Here is a 20,006-nt window from a genome sequence, read left to right as displayed (position 1 = left end):
CAGTAAATAGCTGTTGATCCTCAATCTGTGTTACACAATACATGTTCACAGAGAAAAACATATAGTGATGCACATGCATACACAAACGAATCAATATGGCAATTGTACAGTGGCATATCTGAATGTGTTTGCTGGCATGAAAGGAGAGTCCCTATGATAATAAACCTTAAGATCATGCAGCCTGTCCAAAGCCAATCAGGCCCCTGGCAATGCTGACGCCTCTGAGAGTCTTTGTGAGGCTACTGAGTAGAGAGGAGGAGGACACAATGTGTGCTACTGTGCTTTCAACTCTGAAGCCCACAGCATCTTGCTGCCACAGTGCATATTCACACCAACATTCCCTTCAAATATTCCTCCGGGTAGGAGTTAGGTCACTGAAAGTGAATATCAGGGAAGCTAGCTAACCGAGCACTAAGCAAAGTACTCCAGTACCTTTGCATTAAAGATGAAGATACGTGAGCATTTACTGGAAACAACTGTAATAAACTTTGTCCTCATATTTTTTGTGCAAACTTGTTACCGTACTCGAATGTTGTGTGTCGGCTGTTTTTGTATGTTATTTAAAAAAGATAGACTCACTTCTTATGCTGATAAGCTAAAATCTGCCATGTGGATATGACAGCCTACAGAGTGAATGTCTGTTAACTGTAAAATTGTGCCGCTGGATACCAGATGTTCCGGCTAACCGTTTGATCTGTTACACCTATTACTTACAGTTTTATCAGTCACAACAATTCCACACATGCTTCTATTACTTTCGACAGTTAGTAACCGAACTCCATGACAGTTAAAATAACTCACAAGTTTCATAAGACTACACGAGGCATTTCTGTAGAAGTGTAAAATCTTTTAAAGCAGAGGAAATTGGTGAGAAATGCAGCACTAAATTGAAATAGTCAACCTATGAGAAGACATTATTGAAAATGCCCCTATTACTGTACTGTACTTGCACGGTTTATGTTATACTCTCCCTTCTTTCAGGGTAAAGGTAAAATAGAAAGCTATCACACAGCAGAGACAGCACAAAAATATCAATCTCACCAAGTCACATCATCTAGTGCTGACTCTACATGCAGGAAACCTTCTGAGGGCGCATACAGGAAATCATTAAATTATATCTCTACAGACATTCGATTGATTTCCAAAGTAAATAGAATTTTTGGAGTGAAACTTGGTTTTATATAACTGGGATTATATTTACTCCATCCTTTGAGCTCTAAACCTTTATGTGCCACGAGACGACTTACCTATTTATGCTCTGCAAAAATAGTTGATGATTTAGATTATTTTCTGAGCAGCTCAACAAAATATAAGATTCATAAAAACAAAAAGTCAGGGTGAACATAATTCAAACTTAAAGCCTTTTTATTTTTCATTTAATTGTCTTTTTGTCTTTTTTATGGTAACAAAGACATCAATCAACGGTGCGCATTGTGGTTACAAGGACAAAAGCTCTCCAATGAAAGGAGCAGATGTTCTTTAAGGTGCACATGCAGACGTGCATAACACACACACACGTGCACGCGCGCACAAAGAAATGTTTTCTCACTGAAGGATGAGTCATTGCTTAGTGAAGGCAGCATCTCCTCACCAAAGTCGGGAAGAGGTAAATCAGAAAGCAAGCAGCCAGAGATTGATGATGGGTTACTCACTCACAGGCACACACACTCCTCATATTACACCTTAAAACACAACTTCTCACTTGCATTTTGTCATATTGTACTTCTACTTCTGAAGTCCCCTATAAAAAAAATATAAGCCGGCAAACTTGGCAATCCAATTTCTTAAACTTAAATTGATCGAAGAAGCCAGAGAGATAGGACGCTCATGTACACTCTTTTTTTTTTTTTTTTGCATCTGTAAAGCAGACACAAACACCCACATCTGTGTGTGAACCTCACCCACATATATGGGTACCTTAAGAAATCTAATTTCAGATGGCCACTGGCCCTGAAACACTGAAAAGCGAAACACAAAACAGGGTCGAGAGATAAAAGAAATATGAGTGTGCAGTGGAGCTATGGAGACATTACTCCTCTTTCTATCAGCTCCTTTTCTCCGCTGCCCAAATAAGACGAGAAAAGTAATAGAAAAACAGCTGACCTGTGATATAATGTAAGTGCTGCTTTCTTTCTCTTATTCTGTCTTGCCTTCAATGTGTTTTTTCAATTGAATCCAAACTGCGAAATTTTAATGACTAAAAGCTCCTCAGCACGCTTTAACCTTTTACCAGCACTGCTGAAGAGGTGGACACAAGGACATACCGGGATTGGTCTGTGCGTACTGTTTATGTCGGCTTTTATTCAATTTAAGTACACTGTCAATAAAAGAAAATAAGGGACAAACTTTAAATGAAAATTGTGCCAGTGCAACGATCCTGACATTCTACATGTATTGGCTATAAAAATATTTAAATTTAACAGACACCTTATCTATGTTTTTGGATACAGCTGCATTTTCTTTGAATGTATGGCAAAGCAGAGATATAACCTTAGAATGATACAATAAAGCACCTATGGTTATTAACAGGGGATTTAGCTTTATCCTGTTACTGCTCAGGCATCACTCCTCTCTCACACTCAGCTTGAGCAATTTCCTGCCTATCACTAATCAGTCTGTTTGCACACACTACAGACATTTTGGCATGCTGCGAAGCGTCACAACAGGAAAGCATAGTTCTAACTAATATTAATTATAGCCACATTCCATTTAGGACTCTCAGTTCAGTGGCCGTCATCATTAAAGTCATTAATTCATAGTGTGAATGAAAAAAGCTATTACATAGCAGAGAATGTAGAAGACTTTTGAAAATGCTTCATGCTGAACCACACTGATGGTGAAGAAGTTCAAGCCTCACGTTTTGCCAGCTGGTTGAATCAAGATGAAATGAAAACAAAAACATTTACAATTCTACCTGTAATAAGAAAAACCGACCCTATTTAAATTGGATCAATCTTCTTTTCCAGCTCGTCTCCCTGCTCACCTCTGGAGAACCTCCAGCAACGCTGCTGTTCTTGGCTGCTGTCAAGGCTGCATTTGACTACTTATATGTTTTGCTTTTGAGATGCCCCCTGGATCTGCTCCAGCGTTTCAAGGTAGTGACCATTATAGTTAATTTTAGAGAACACGAGAAAACCACAGAAACACATTTGGCCAGCAGTTTAGTGACAATGCAGAGGCTGTTCTCCCTCATAACCCTCATCTGATCCAGGGGGGTGAAAAAGGACAAGCATACTTGTGGTCACACTTCTAACCTGATATACCATCTTTCAGTTTAGTTATTGCATACCCTTCATGCAATCTGTAAACCCAGCAGCTGAGAGATAGCAGTTTCGGCTGTCATCATGAATGAAGGCCCTCAACAGGTCAGTTTGACAGAGAAGTTGTTCTCTGCTCAAGTGTGAGGTTCATGATGAAATTACAGAGCATAGGCTCTGTCACAGGATTTCTGGGGAAAAATTTAAATGGAGCAGTAGCCCTTAAAGCAATTCATAGACATGGAAGAAGATGATATTGAAGGGAAAATCAGGTAAATTTAGATTCAGTACAGCCCATTTGTGCTGTCGTAGTTGTGCTGGACCCTATTCCAGCTGTCATACGGCGAGAGGGTCACCGATCCATTGTAGGGCTATAAAAAAAAGAACATTAAAGTATAGATTTCGGTTTTTTTTTAATGGTTGGAGCTGCAAAATTTCTTGATTGCACCATTTGTAATAAAAAGAAATAAGTGCACTTGGAGCCAAAGACCATGAAAGTTTTTGTTTACATATTTTGGTATCATTAAGGATGAAGTTGGTTGCTTTAAAATTTGAATTTGAATTGACCAGTTTTCACACATTGCAATCTACCATAAAATCAACCTTCAGATACTTTAAATGGATGTGGACCATCAAACCTACTTTCATGCCTGAATTAATTTTTTTCAGTCATTTTCGAACTGCAGGTGTTACAGTCATTCGGATGGGCTTGTATGCACACATGTATCTAACTATAACACGAATAACAGCAGACACAGACGTGCTGTGTACTGTGATAGATTGCCTGTCTCAAGCAATGTTAAAATTTAAAACCTGGCTGTATCTGTTTTCTTCCCTGTCAAAATGCTTTTTCTACAAGGCTAAAGAATAAAATGTATCATATGCGCGTTGTCGCTTTGAATCCAAAATCCTATTCAGTGTCTTTGATCAGGTGCTTTTACCTGGTAAAACGATGGGGCATTTGAAACTCATTAACCACTGTTGTTGCAGACATTTTTATTCACTGTGGCAGGAAAACCACAAATGTTAGTAAAATTAATGATGGCATTGTTCCAATTTAGGTGTTCCAGTAAGCTGTGCCACAGCTAAGTATACGTCAAACATCTTTTATTTTTAACGTTTATATGATTAGGTGAGATTGTGTGTGATTTTAAGTCAAAGAAGCTGACTTAATTCCATCCCTCCTTACAATCGATACGGCCAAGTGGTAGAAAAAAGAAAAAAAATTTCAATCTTATCTGCTTATCAGCTGTTCTACAAATTGAGTTTCTTGTTTCTTTGTAGAGTGGGGCAAAGTTGTGAATTGGTGCATGCTCCTACAACAGTGACAATGTCTCGTCTGTCAGGGAATGAGAAGCTACTGGTGCTGTTGAGTCCCATATTGATCGCAGTTCCCTGACCCAGTTTCTCGTACGCCTGTGTATTTTTGTCTCTGCTTTTTGAACCAGACAGATTAGACGTCATAGCATCCACCTTTCATCTCAAAAGCTGGAAAAAAAACTGCTCAGGAATGGCTCGAGAAACAACACAAAAATTCGAAGACATTTACTCAGCCTCCAAACTCCTCAAATCTCAATCCGATTGAACATCCTGCAGATAAACAGCAAGCAGCCAGATCTATGGTGGGCCAACATCGCGCCCCATTGTGGAAGGGGGATCTACAACCAGCTTCCAGTTTGGATTCGGGAGACAGACACTATCTCTACTTTTAAGATTAGGCTTAAAACTTTCCTTTTTGCTAAAGCATATAGTTAGGGCTGGACCAGGTGACCCTGAATCCTCCCTTAGTTATGCTGCAATAGACGTAGGCTGCCGGGGGATTCCCATGATGCATTGAGTTTTTCCTTTCCAGTCACCTTTCTCACTCACTATGTATTAATAGACCTCTCTGCATTGAATCATATCTGTTATTAACCTCTGTCTCTCTTCCACAGCATGTCTTTTATCCTGTCTTCCTTCTCTCACCCCAACCGGTCGCAGCAGATAGCCCCGCCCCTCCCTGAGCCTGGTTCTGCCGGATGTTTCTTCCTGTTAAAAGGGAGTTTTTCCTTCCCACTGTCGCCAAAGTGCTTGCTCATAGGGGGTCATATGATTGTTGGGTTTTTCTCTGTATCTATGAAGCGCCTTGAGGCGACTTTTGTTGTGATTTGGCGCTATATAAATAAAATTGAATTGAAAATTGAATTGAATTACACAATATAAGATGTTTATTAAAACCTGCTGACTTTACATTAACCTTTTATTACAGGTACAGCTAAGACCATTTTATATACATTGCATTTTGTGCTAAGTAAAGAGTTAAAGCTCAGTCAATTGAAGGTCTCAAGCTTTGTTTGGCGCGATGTTCAGACAATCTATTGTAGGTGACTTAGAGCAACAGAAGGTTAAAACTGCATACAGGCTTACAAAACACATCTAGTACATATAATCTAGAAACAGGCTTGAGTGAAGGCCTGAATGTATTCAGCTTCTTGTTGTAACCTGTGGCATTTGAGTTTGCTTAGCAACAGATGACAGAAGATGGGTCAAAAAGAAGAAAAGTCCACGGGTATCTCCAGGGCCTGAAATCATCGCCATATTTGGGAAAAATGTTAGAAAGAGGAACTTCGGTGTCTGACCTTAGCTCTCAAAATTGTCTCATTGTCTGTACAAGATGCAAATGATGTTCTTAGAAATACAAAAATATGTTATAGAATGTGAGAAAAGGCGTTTAACCCTGATGATATATAAACCATTCTCTGTGTATTTTTGGCAGAAGAAGTCCGCAGATGTGATGCTGTGTACTTCTTCCACACGTGTGTTCTTAATAAACTCTTCATCTGATTGCACTCTACTGGGCCTCCATTGGTTTGTTTTTGTGCCACTTGTCGAATTCGGGACAACAGGTGTTTTAAACATTGTGGTTGATTTGCCATTTGCGCCAAGTGCCTGTGCAACCAGACATGAACTACACTAAGGCATTAGCGCACACACAGCCTCGCACACATGTGCCGTTTCCTGCTCATAAGGGCCTTTTAATATCAGACAAGACTGGGCTGGTTCTGTGGGAAGCTCTGCGGGAGCTGTCTGGACATTCTGATTGAAGGAAAATCTCATTACAGATTAGCTGTAGGCAAAAATATGATTAACGGCAAGGCGGGACAATGGATAATCCTCATTCACATTAAGTTCATTCGTATGCGTACAGATAATGTCCCAGCAGGAACATGGAAAGTGTTCTAATAAGAATAGTGTACCCAACCAATCGCACTTCAACAAATTGAGAAGAGGGAGCTGGTACATGTAAGGGACCGAGCAGCAGAACCAATCATGACGCAAGATCGATTTTGTTCTCTCACTTGGGTTCGTATATATTTCGTTTTTAAGTAGAGCACCTAAAAATATGAATATTTTAAAGATTTTTTTTAATATTCTATATTGATAAAGTCATAAAGTGAAATATTTCTGTTTTTATGTTTTCATTTGGATGATTGTTGGCTGATTATTTAGTGTGCAGTATTTTAAATGATTAGAATATTTTATTTTGAGTTTGAGTAAATTACCACTCAAACAATACAAATACTGTGTATGTGTTGGTCTGGTTCAGAACAGGTAAATACGATCAGGGCCAAACCCGACAGACTTGACAGTCCAGATAACAAACATTGCCAAGGTCTACTGGGGAAAAGGCCAGCTGTTCACAAAGTGCTGTATGAAAGCATGTTAATGCTAAGATGACAGGTAGGGGAAAGTGTTTCTGGAAAAGGTGCACAAGCAACGGGGATGACCACTTGACATGATTGTCAAGGGAAGTCTATTTGAGCAATCTGGGAAAATTCAGAAGGATTGGACTGAGGCTGGTGACGGTGCAATAAGAGGATAAAACTGTTGCATTCTTAATATCAAGCTACTTCTGATCCAGAGATGTCAGAAGCATTCTTATCTGGGCTAAGGAGAAAAAGAACAGGACTGCTGCTCGGTGATCCACAGTCCTGTGATCCACATATGAAAGCAATTTTTTTCATATTATTTGGAAACAAACATCTTAGAGTCTGGAGGAATAATGGAGACAGAATCCAAGGTCTTTTATGTCCAGTGTGAAGTTTCTGCAGTCTGTGATGATTTGGAGTGCCATGTCATCTGCACGCAGCTATCTACCAGAAGATTTTAGAGCACTTCCTTCCATCTGCTAACAAGCTTCATGGAAATGCCAATTTCCTTTTCCAGCAGGATTCTGCCCACAGTGCCACACTCTACATAATGATTTGCTGAATGTGTTATTATGGTGGTTGATGGGGCAGCTGACTCACCTGACCTGAAACCCACAGAGAATCTCGGGTTTGTTGTCAAGAGGAAGATGAGAAGCCGACCCAAAAATACAAACGAGCTGCTGTCATCAAAGCAACCTGAGCTTCAGTAACACCTCAGCAGGACCGCAAACTAATCGCTTCCATGCTACGCTGTACTGATGCAGTAATTTGTGGTAAAGCAACCCCAGCCAGGTACTGAGTGTATAAATGAACACTTTTTAGAAGCTGGAGATTTCTGTATTGTAAATGCTTTTTTTAAATCATGGAAATATTACAATCATGTTTAGATGTGTGATTAATATAAAAGTTACATTATGAAAAAAGTCAGAATATTCTAATTTTTTGGAGATCCACTGGTACTGTATGCATTTGTGTGGATTTGGGATGACCTACACAGGAACTAGGACTCAAGCTTACCTTTTGAATGTTTTATACACGTTTGAGAATAACAGAAATACACATCTCGAGATTAAATCATTATCTTCTTTGATGTAATATTTGGAAGACAAGAAAATACTGACAGGGGTCACCATGGAAACAGCACAGAAACACTTCAGCTCCCTATTTTTCATCACATCACTGTTAAATGCCTCGTGGGAGCACATTCGAATTATACTTTTAAAGACATATTTGCTAGTCATTGGCGTTTTCATTTGAAAGCACTAGCCTCAAACAGCGCACACTAGGAAGCTTATTCAAATAAAAAAGAGCTGGGCTTGCTGGATCCCTCACACACTTGTCTGTCAGTCAGTGGATTTTTTTTTACTGGTGTGCAATCCATTTGGACAGAGGTTTACAGGGAGTGCTAACTGGGGTTATTGGGGTTCCTCCGATCTCTGGGCAAGACACAACCCCACAAACAAAAAGGAGAAAAAGTGCCTTGGTGTGTCCAACGGTGTGTGTATTTGGGATTGGAAAAATGTGGTATGAACAGAATAAAACTGTAGTATATAGTAAGTGAATGGGTGAATTTAGAATTCAGTGTAATGTCCTTCGCATGCACAGGAAGATAATAAAAAACAACCTTTTTTCACTGCCGTAAATGTGACACACAGAACACAGAAGTGGCTGAAGAATAACCCCTGCCTTTAATCTTTATTTAATCTTCAGAAAATAAAAAACAAGCTAAAATTTAGTTATTTTACTCAACAGTTACTTTGGTATACCGCTGTTTTTTTTTAATTTTAAATAAAGATTGTTGTTGTTGTTGTTGATTTTATTATTATCTGGTTTGAAATAACTTAAAAAACCCATAAATTAATTGTGTATTAGAGCAGCGGTCCCCAACCTTTTTTACGCCACAGACCGGTTTGTGCCCGACAATATTTTCACGGACCAGCCTTTAAGGTGTCGCGTATAAATACAACAAAATAAAACTAGTACCGGTACCGAAAAAAAGAAGATTTATTCATAACACACGTGAAAAGACCCAGGAAAACTGAGTCAACGAAAAAAAACGATAACAAAATAACGCTAAAAACCGATAAAAACCCTGAAAACCACACATTTTACACCCGAGTCTCACTCTCGCGGCCCGGGGGTTGGGGCCCGCTGTATTAGAGCTCTTAAAAGTCTTAAGGGCAGGCTTTGTAGCAAGCAAAGATCAGCAGCACATGTCTCCTCAGGGTGAAAAGTGTATGTGCTATATGAAACACAAACTCTTAAAAGTTGGGGAAAATCTGACTACTTCAAAATCCTCTTTCAAAAAAAAACCTTACAGTAAGAGAAAATCTAAATAAACTCTTTTCCCACCTAAGTTCATGCAGATGGTTTGAACGGAGCAACGATTTAGATTTTTATCCGTGAAACACAAAGTGCCTCTCGAGACTGGGAAGGCAGTGAGACCTGTCTGTCAGCCGGTGGCAGGATGAATGATCCTTCGCCATAATGCTGCTCCTCTGCCATTACCTAGATGATATTTCTCCACTGCTAAATGTCACATCAATATTCTCACGCAGCCAATTAATCTCAGCTCCCATGAAACCTGGTGACATCTCGCATCCTGTTGGAATACAGATGGCACCATCGCTGGACCTTTGCTCTTAACACACATTTGCTGAGAGCACTCATATGGTGCAGTTCAAATATTGTGCAACCTCGTGCATCCTTCCCTTCTTAAATCTTTCAGAGGGTTTCACAGAGAAAACTTTATTAGCAGAGGCAGCGGCAGCACCACAGCTTGACTTTTATTCAATTGCGGGCAGAGGGTACTTCAAGGATAGATGGGAAAGGAAAACGATTTTTCACAGGATGTTCTACAGGAGGATTTAAGTCTACTGTATTTTGAGGCGCGCGTTGGGGGAGGTGAGTGATAGCCTCGGTGTTAGGATGGTGACATGCGGGGAGCGGGTGATTACTAAAGACGAACAAGGTCAAATCGCTCATTGTCCCTGCTGTTGCTGTATCGCTGAACTCTGGCAGAATTAAAGGCTTATGTCGAGGTGTGGTCAGAGCTGGGTGCTCTTAGTCACATCTCGGCAACGATTTTAGATGGCATCATTTCAGAGTAATAGCTTCGACCCTTTAAAGTCTCAACAGTAACTATGATTCCACAAGAATTGCAGTTAATCATAGTTATACTTGCCTGATCTGTCATAGTGTGCATAGCCATATATGAGAGAAATAAAATCCATTAGAAGCCATTTAAAGATATGAGTCACCGTCACCTGAATATCCTATCAGATAATAAAGTCACTATGTAGTCTAATGATTAAGGTTTGGCTTCCCTGCGCAAACTGTACTATGGATGAACTTCCCTAGAGGTATATATTATACTAAGTGTTTTACTATTTAGGTCATGACATTAAGAGGTTGAATTTAGGCCCCAGAAGATTCAGGCTCTTCCTACAGTAACAGCTTGTTGCTAAGCAATACCATTTAAAAACAGGAGAGTACTGAAAAATGGGTTGTACTAAATAGCTTTCCTTTGACTCGTAAACTATAAAGAATATAGGGACCCTGCTGATTTTAAATGGAGTGACCCTCTGTGTGTTTCAGATAATATTCAGAACACAGTTTGTTGCTTACCTGTCCTACATAGACCAGCAGTCTGGCATTAAGAGGAGTCTCATCAGGGCTCAGCCAGAACTCAGAGTTATCGTCTGATGATACTGAGAACTGGAAATCACCTGGAAGGGAGAAAATATGATCAAAGTGTGTGTCAGCGGAAGTAGATATGCATGATCTAAGAGAGTATAATCACGAAGGGCAGAATTTCATAAGAAATGTGAAAAAGAAAACGCACCAAAAAACATGGTGCCCCGCCGGGAGCGGTAGTCATGGATGACATGCATGGTTACGGTGATATGAAGATTTACCTCGCATGAATTTCTAATCTGTATGTAACAACTATATGAATGGAAATAAACACTTGAGCACAGACGCAAAACAGTGAGAACATGGGGTGCAGTAAGTGGAGCATTCAGTTTATAGGTAATCTCAGGATAGTGACAAATTGTATTTATTTGTCATCTTTCCTCATAAATGTTTACACGTTCATGGGTAATCAGTGATCTGAGAGACAGTGATCTCAGTTTTAAAATGTGGAGTCATCATAAGAGCAGAATAAAATCGAAATAGTATCCACACCGTCAGAGTATCTATCATTTCTTCTTGTGGATTGGCATGCAAATTCATATATACTATTGTATATAAAAAAGCGTAACACAGGTGGACATACCTGTGAATACAGATTTCTTTTTTTTTTGGCCTTTTCCACCTTTATTTGATAGACACAGTGAAAGCAGGGGCAGAAAGAGAAGGGGAAGACATGCGACAAAGGGCCACGGGTCAGACTCAAACCCGGGCTGGCCGCTCTCAGCCATATGGCATGTGGTCGACTGCTCAACGCACCCCAGTGAATACAGATTTCTAATAATGTTGCAGCACTGACTATTATTTATCTAACTAAAATAAGCTAAAATGCAGCATTGCTATTAGAAAAACAAGGTATAATCTCACTATTTCCACAGTGATTAAGAGGGTGAGTAGCTGCCATGTGCTGCTAATTAAAAGCCCTTGATTAACTGATCAAGTGTGGCCATCCTTATAAAAGCAGAAGTTTTGGTTTGGTGTCTTTTTGTGTGTGTTTTTCTGGTCTGGAGCGCTATTGTGTGTGTTAACACACTCCAAAGACTCAATGCCACTTCGGCAATGATTTTAGAGAAGCAATTGTTAGTACCCATCAATCTGGGAAGGGTTATAAGGCCATTTCCAAACAATTTAAAGTCCATCATTCTGAAGTGAAAAACATTATTCACATGTGGACAGCGTTCAAGCCAGCTGCCAATCTTCCCAAGAGTGGACGCCTCAGAAAATTCACCCCAAGGTCAAATCATATAATGGTTATAGAAATTGCAAAATTGCACCTGAACAAACCACAAGGCTTCTGAAGCCCTTGGACAGACAAGACCAGAGTGAAATTGTTTGGCCATAATGCGCAGCACTACATTTGGTGACAACCAAAGCGTACAGCAAATCAGCATGAACATAGCATACTAAGTGGGGAGCAGAGGAATGGATAGGGTACAGCTAAAGGTTGGCTGACATTGGGACATTGGCACAGCGGCAAATCTAAAACTGAATGGCAGAAAAAAAAGGATCAAGGTGTTGCACTGACTCAGTCAAAGTTCAGACCTCAACCTGACTCAAATGCTGTGGCAGGATCTTAAGAGAGCTGTCCCTGGAAACCCAAATAAACACTGTAAATAAGAGTGGGCCTAAATACCTCCACACCAATGTGAGTTGTTGCTGTTAAAGGTGGTTCTGGAAGCTGTTCAGTTACACTCTGCCTAGCCTTTGACACAGTGTAATATGCCGCGTGTTACTGCTTATCCGAGGTTGTATTCAAATACTTTTAGAAACTGTCAAGCAGACTCTTTGTTTCATTATTCATTTCATAAAACGACAGAATTAAAAACAAAGAGCACACTTTCTTTTTCACATTTGGGAAATCACGTCTGCTGTGTAAAATGATGAATGATGAACACTCGTGAACGCAGAAGGAAATGTAATAGTGCTAATGTATTGACTCTTTTCTCCTCTTGAGCACAGACTCTTTCGCTACTGCCGCTGCTGGATTCTTGAAGATAATTGTACAACGGCACCCGTTAACTTTTCTATCTCCGGTGGATTAAAAACCTTTGCTCTTTATTTAGTTATTGTCATGGCGAATTGAGATATTGGTGCTCGACTGATGCTGCCCTTTTTCATTCACCACATAAGCACTAACCTCAGACTTGACTTAACTGTGTGATCAGCTGTTTCTAAATAGAGCTTCCCATTTGGGGGTTGCTGCAAACCCAGGTCAGTACGGTGAGACACTCTAATATTTTGCAGGTGGTAGTGTTCACTATAATAAAACTAATTTGTTACTACACTATTGCAATATTTAGGAATTCTCAAACTACGTGTTAAATTGCCACATTATTCATATTTTAAATTTGGTTGCAAAACATAATTGAGAAACGACGCGCACGCTGTCACCGAGAAGATAATATGACCTTTAAGCCATCAGCAACGGAGAGTGATACCCCAAGTGAAAGCTACATGAGGGGCTGAAATGAATGGTAATCTAATTAATAACTTCATATTCTGCAATTTGTGCAAGGGCACTTGGGCTTTAGAGCTTTCAGTTCCCATAGCAACTGGGCTTGAGGGTAAGGCCATGAGGGGACTGCAATGAGATTTAGCTGTGAGACTTCTGGCAATCAGCCCTAATAAAAATGTGAATATCCACTACATTAGTGGCTCCGAAGTGCTTGGATTAAGAGGGCTGTGGAAAATGTCTACTCTTTCAAATGTGCAAATGCTTCCTCAGATTGGTGAAAAGCTAGTTACCATCTCTGTAAGGGTGAAGGTAGCCAAATATTCTCAAGCCATAGTTCTTCCACTTTGGAGCCACTGCCAGTTTCTTCACTGTTGTCCTGGCCTGTAGTAAGAAAGAGGGAAAAAATATTGCAACTTTAATAGCAGCAAGTTAAACACTTTACGTCACAGTGAAACATTCAGTTCAAAAACACACAGTGAGGCATAAAGCAAACCTCTGACCCACTTGTTCAAGTCTGCCACTTGATATAAGAAGACTAACAGACGAGATACTGTAATAAAAGAGCCTGCTTTAATTAAACATAAAGCTAGCATGCTCACAGATCATAGTGAGCATGCTAGCTTTTTGCCTAGCATGAAATTGCTGCCATACAGTATCAGTCCAATCATACAATTTTATGCATGTAGCCATTTCTTGCCATTTTGGATCTTTTTGAGACATCTGAACCTGCTGTGAGTTTAGCCAGTGATGCTGTTAAACTAAATAGGTTAGCAATTAATTATTGAGAATGATATTATCAGATTAATGTTGCTGAGCCCTTGCAGACGGCTCAGAAGGATGTAAAACACAGTGATTTCAGCTACCAGTGAGGCGCGCTCCACTGCTAAAAGCTACTGATTTTATGACAATGATGATTCACTGTTTCACAGGTTGATTTGCACATGCACTAAACACCTCAGCTAGGAGCAGCTGATGAAATGTGCTTGTGGCAGTTGTCAATTTCAGTCAGCAAATCAATAGGTACAAATGAAAAGCCTGCTGTCTGAGACTAAGAGTCATTTTCCAAAATAAATAAAGGAATAAAAATTCTGCTGGTAAATATGACACAGACACAGCTAGCTGCATATGTGACTTGTGCTAGCAGGGAGGCATGCACAACCAGTCAGTACAATGTGCCTTTAGTGTTAATGCATGAAAATACGCACTGCTGTACTTACATGAGGATAGAGAGGGAAGTGCAAGTTCTTTCTCAGCTGGGCTATAGAGGAGCCGCACCAGTCCTCAAACACGTGAAGGTTAGCCTGGCCCTTATACTGTCAACACACAATCACACACGCACAGAGGACACAGGTCAATGCACACACTAACAGCGACATCATACGTGCTGTTAAACAGGAGATACGCTTCGGTGCTTCAGAGCTGCCGTCCTGCCTAGAACGTGCTGGAATATGTGCAATTTCCTCCATGTTGCAGGAAAAATCAAATCTCTTTGCAACACGCGACTGCGGAGTGAGGTTAGAAATGTTGTGAATAACAGAAGAACTCAACAGGAGTATCGGGGGAGTGTGAACTGAGAATGTCTGGAGCAGTTTGTCAAAGCTCATCCCTTGCCCATAGTATGACATTTGTCTGAATTACACAGGGAAATCACAGGACACAGCAAGGACAGATGGTGAAACCAGTCTGCTTTGGGGCACAGTCTCCTCTCTCGTGCGCTCTCTCTCGTTCATCACACACACACACAAAAGTCTGCTCGTATTGGAGTGGGGATGACTCTCCATAGACTTGTGTGTCAAACTTGCAGTGCTATGGAAATTATGTGCTTTGGGTCACGCAATGTTTAAAAAGAGAGAAAAACAATGAAGAGTGCGATTCTTAATATCTTCGCTACACACTGTGATGCTGTTGCACATTAGCACATAACCTCAACTCAGTTTAACGTCAAGCTCTAGGAGCACAGTGGAAAAAAAATGTTTATACTTGATGGTCTCGAACCGTACCAATATACTATACCACATACTGTACACACATATGGTATCCTTTCAACGTGTGACAGCAGTCTCAGCAGGTTGCCACTGTAATGCTGCCACAGATATTTACAACATCACAGAGTACTTGAGCAGCAAGCTGACTCTCTCCAATTGACTATGAAAAACGGCACAGCGAGGTTCCCCCGGTTGGATCAAAGGGAAAGATTGCTTCAATACTTTGGCCCCATTTCATTCGTTAAAGGTAACCTTTTTGTGCGTGGAGTAGGTGCTGGCTGTGCAGTCAACAAGAAGCGAGCTGTCAAATCAAGAAACCAGAGGAGTGGCAGTGACCTCGTGTAAATAAAACACAATCCTCTCATTAGAGAGATTAGAGGAATGGGATATGGAAGGTGAGCAAATGTCTCTCTGACTGCTACTCTAAAGCAGTGGTCCCCAACCCCCGGGCCTCGGACCGGTACCGGTCCGTGAGTTGTTTGGTACCGGGCCGCGAGAGTAGAGGCTCAGGTGTGAAATGTATAGTTTTCATGTCTGTGAAGGTTCTCAGTCATCCAGGTCATCGTAGTCAAAGGAGCTTGCAAAGAAAAGCGTCTGGACTTCTTTAAGTTACTTGAAGACGTTTCACCTCTCATCCGAGAAGCTTCTTCAGTTCTAAGGTCAAATGGTGGAGAGTCCCAGATATAAACCTGGTGGGAGTTTCCCCCCACAGAGGGACAAAAGGACCCCCTGATGATCCTCTAATCGCCTGAGCCAAGGTGTGGAACTGGGTGTGGGTCCCAATCAGCCAGAGTTTCGGGTGAGTTCATTGTGAAACCTGGCCCCACCTTATCATGCGAATTTCTGAGGTCAGGAATTTGGCCAGGTTTCACAATGAACTCACCCGAAACTCTGGCTGATTGGGACCCACACCCAGTTCCACACCTTGGCTCAGGCGATTAGAGGATCATCAGGGGGTCCTTTTGTCCCTCTGTGGGGGGATACTCCCACCAGGTTTATATCTGGGACTCTCCACCATTTGACCTTAGAACTGAAGAAGCCTCTCTGATGAGAGGTGAAACGTCTTCAAGTAACTTAAAGAAGTCCAGACGCTTTTCTTTGCAAGCTCCTTTGACTATATTTTTCATGGTTTTTATTGGTTTTCAGCGTTATTTTGTTATCGTTTTTATCGTTAACTCGGTTTTCCTGGGTCTTTTCACGTGTGTTATGAATAAATCTTCTTTTTTTTCGGTACCGGTGCTAGTTTTATTTTGTTGTATTTATCTATTTAACCATTTATTTATTTTACACCTTAAAGGCCGGTCCGTGAAAATATTGTCGGGCATAAACCGGACCGTGGCGCAAAAAACGTTGGGGACCGCTACTCTAAAGGACAAACATGTTGACGGAGGGTGTTGTGCTCCTTCAGTATGACACAGGCATTCGAACAGATGGCATGACCTGCGTGGTCCCCGTTTCTCTCCACACTCTGCACGGTCAACTAAACGTCCGGGACAATGACAGCAACATGGCAATTACAGTTCATGAATAAACCATGGGATGACTTTGTTTTGAAAACATGTCATTCCCAAACAGTGGGACGCCTGATTTAAGCTCACATATTTTTTTTTTTTGGTAAATGTTCCTTTTAAAATTAAAGCAGAAAGAGACAGCTGAAAGGCTGACAGATTTAAATCTGAAAAAAGAAATGAATGAAGAAAATGGATGAGACTGCCTGATGTTTAAAAAAAAGGGGGTGGGGGGTGGGGGAGTGACAGATAGAGATGGGGAGGCACAGTGAGGTTAGAAGGATTTAGCAGATGGGGACTAGTCCCTGTGTAAATATGCCTTATATAAAGCTTTTAATAGATTTCCTGTGGGTTTTAAAAGACCTTTTTAGGCCTGACTGCTCCCCCCTCTCTGTCCTTGTCAAATAGCAATAAGTGGGCAGCTTTAAAAGTCTCTAATTATTCACACAAACATATCCCTGTGTGGCCCTGGAGAGGCCGTGGGCTGTGAAGTAAAGGCTTTTTACTGTGGGGGGGGGTCACTTGTGTATAACTGGCTCTGTTTTGTGGGTGACAGGGAAGCAAGAGCTCTGTCTGTGCTCTGGCCTTAACATGATGCTGGACACGGAGTCAGGGAAAAGGGCAGTTGTCTTTCTCCAACGACTCTAACTTAAACTCAATCATTTTTCTCTGAGTGTTGCTTCAGCCCCCCCCCCTCCCTCTCTCAGGCTTCAGTCCCACTATCCCTAAAGTTGTTTCTTCTTCCCTCTGACCTCTCCATGTCTGCCTCTCCACCCTTCTATCTCCGTCTTTGTTCTGCCAAACGCTGTCAGTGTCTCGACTCTCATTCTTTAGTTTCCCCGAGCTCAGCTGTTGGCTGTCACTCCACCGCACTGTCTCGCTCCATCTTCTTTTTGCCTCTCTTCTCGTTCCTCGTTCTGCAGCGAGCGATAAAATCATACTCACATTATTTGTTGGTGTATTGACAATGATACTGCCTGTCTGCGTTTTTCTTGTTTTGTGTTTTTTTTACACGACGGGTATAATATAGGAACGTAGAGATTGTGTCATTTCAGATGACAGCTAACTTTCTTTTATAGCTAACATTTATATTCAGTAACTGGCTAAAGAAGAGACAGAATGGCTGCTGCTCTTTCTTACTTTGCTGTTTTACTTCCATTTATGCAGCTGTTATTGTTGAATCCAAAATCACACTTTTAGCAATCAAGTAAACAGGCGTGGGCACTCTCAGGAAGGATTGTTTTTTCTACTTAAATTACCTCTGTCCATCACAATCATTCTTTTGCATCTGTATTTTATCAGAAGTAAATCCAAAGTGGCTATGTGCTGGGCTACTTGTTAGGACTTATAGACTTCATATATTTAGTAGTAGGTTTGGCTTCTGCTTAAATTGCTACATACACTATCTATCTATCCATCCACTTCCTCTTATCCTTTTTCAGGGTCGCGGGGGTGCTGGAGCCTATCCCAGCTGTCTTGGGGCGAGAGGCGGGGTACACCCTGGACAGGTCGCCAGTCTGTGGCAGAGCTAACACATAGACAGAGACAACCATTCGTGCTCACATTCACTCCTGCACTCACAACTATGGGCAATTTAGGGTTCCCAATTAACCTATCCTCACTAACTGCATGTCTTTGGACTGTGGGAGGAAGCCGAAGTACCCGGGGAGAACCCACGCAAACACAGGGAGAACATGCAAACTCCACACAGGAAGACGCTGCCCTGATGGTGGAATTGAACTCAGGACTTTCTTGCTGTTTACACTAGAAAATATATTCATATTCTTAGAAAAAACAAACTATTATTAGCGACTTGTGTTTATACACTGCTCTCAAGACAAAGCTGCGTTTAGTTCATTTTAAGATAAATTTCTCTTTTATCTTTTATCCTATTACCTGTCCAATTCAATTCAATTTTATTTATATAGCGCCAAATCACAACAAATGTCGCCTCAAGGCGCTTCATAGATACAGAGAAAAGCCCAACAATCATATGACCCCCTATGAGCAAGCACTTTGGCGACAGTGGGAAGGAAAAACTCCCTTTTAACAGGAAGAAACCTCCGGCAGAACCAGGCTCAGGGAGGGGCGGGGCCATCTGCTGCGACCGGTTGGGGTGAGAGAAGGAAGACAGGATAAAAGACATGCTGTGGAAGAGAGACAGAGATTAATAACAGATATGATTCAATACAGAGAGGTCTGTTAACACATAGTGAGTGAGAAAGGTGACTGGAAAGGAAAAACTCAATGCATCATGGGAATCCCCCAGCAGCCTACGTCTATTGCAGCATAACTAAGGGAGGATTCAGGGTCACCTGGTCCAGCCCTAACTATATGCTTTAGCAAAAAGGAAAGTTTTAAGCCTAATCTTTAAAGTAGAGATAGTGTCTGTCTCCCGAATCCAAACTGGAAGCTGGTTCCACAGAAGAGGGGCCTGAAAACTGAAGGCTCTCCCTCCCATTCTACTTTTAAATACTCTAGGAACAACAAGTAGGCCTGCAGAGCGAGAGCGAAGTGCTCTAATAGGGTAATATGGTACTACAAGGTCATTAAGATAAGATGATTATTGATTACTGATTATTTAAGACCTTGTATGTGAGGAGCAGGATTTTGAATTCAATTCTGGATTTAACAGGAAGCCAATGAAGGGAAGCCAAAACAGAAGAAATATGCTCTCTCTTTCTAGTCCCTGTCAGTACTCTTGCTGCAGCATTTTGGATTAGCTGAAGGCTTTTCAGTGAGTTTTTTGGACATCCTGATAATAATGAATTGCAGTAGTCCAGCCTGGAAGTAATAAATGCATGAACTAGTTTTTCAGCTTCACTCTGAGACAGGATATTTCTAATTTTAGAGATGTTGCGCAAATGGAAGAACGCAGTCTTACATATTTGTTTAATATGTGCGTTGAAGGACATATCCTGGTCAAAAATGACTCCAAGGTTCCTCACAGTGTTACTGGAGGCCAAGGTAATGCCATCCAGAGTAAGAATCTGGTTAGATACCATATTTCTAAGCTTTTCAGCGCCGAGTACAATGACCTCAGTTTTATCTGAGTTAAGAAGCAGAAAGTTAGTGGCCATCCAAGTCTTTATGTCTTTAAGACATTCCTGCAGTTTAACTAATTGGCGTGTGTTATCTGGCTTCATGGACAGATAGAGCTGGGTGTCATCTGCATAGCAGTGAAAATGTATGCTATGTCTTCTAATGATGCTGCCTAGGGGAAGCATGTATAATGTAAACAGAATTGGTCCTAGCACTGAACCCTGTGGAACTCCATAATTAACCTCAGTGTGTGAAGAGGACTCTCCATTTACATGCACAAATTGGAGTCTATTAGATAGATATGATACAAACCACTGCAGTGCAATACCTGTAATACCTACAGCATGTTCTAATCGCTCTAATAGGATATTATGGTC

General features: G+C 41.1%; 1 protein-coding gene across 1 annotated transcript in view; it reads right to left on the bottom strand.

The window, feature by feature from the left end:
• Positions 1–20,006, bottom strand: part of b4galnt4a (beta-1,4-N-acetyl-galactosaminyltransferase 4a) — a 178,464-nt gene that overhangs the window by 56,111 nt on the left and 102,347 nt on the right. Inside the window, exons 4-6 of the mRNA XM_087842937.1 lie at positions 14,312–14,407; positions 13,385–13,475; positions 10,574–10,674 (exon numbers count right to left, since the gene is read on the bottom strand). Of these exons, the coding sequence (XP_087699063.1) occupies positions 10,574–10,674; positions 13,385–13,475; positions 14,312–14,407 (288 nt within the window). The remainder of the gene's footprint in view (positions 1–10,573; positions 10,675–13,384; positions 13,476–14,311; positions 14,408–20,006) is intronic.

The sequence above is a fragment of the Neolamprologus brichardi genome, chromosome 7 (genome assembly GCF_056152115.1).
Source record: "Neolamprologus brichardi isolate AB-2024 chromosome 7, ASM5615211v1, whole genome shotgun sequence".
NCBI lineage: Eukaryota > Metazoa > Chordata > Actinopteri > Cichliformes > Cichlidae > Neolamprologus > Neolamprologus brichardi.
Note: the sequence above shows the minus strand (reverse complement) of the source record. Positions and strands in the feature narration are given on the sequence as shown.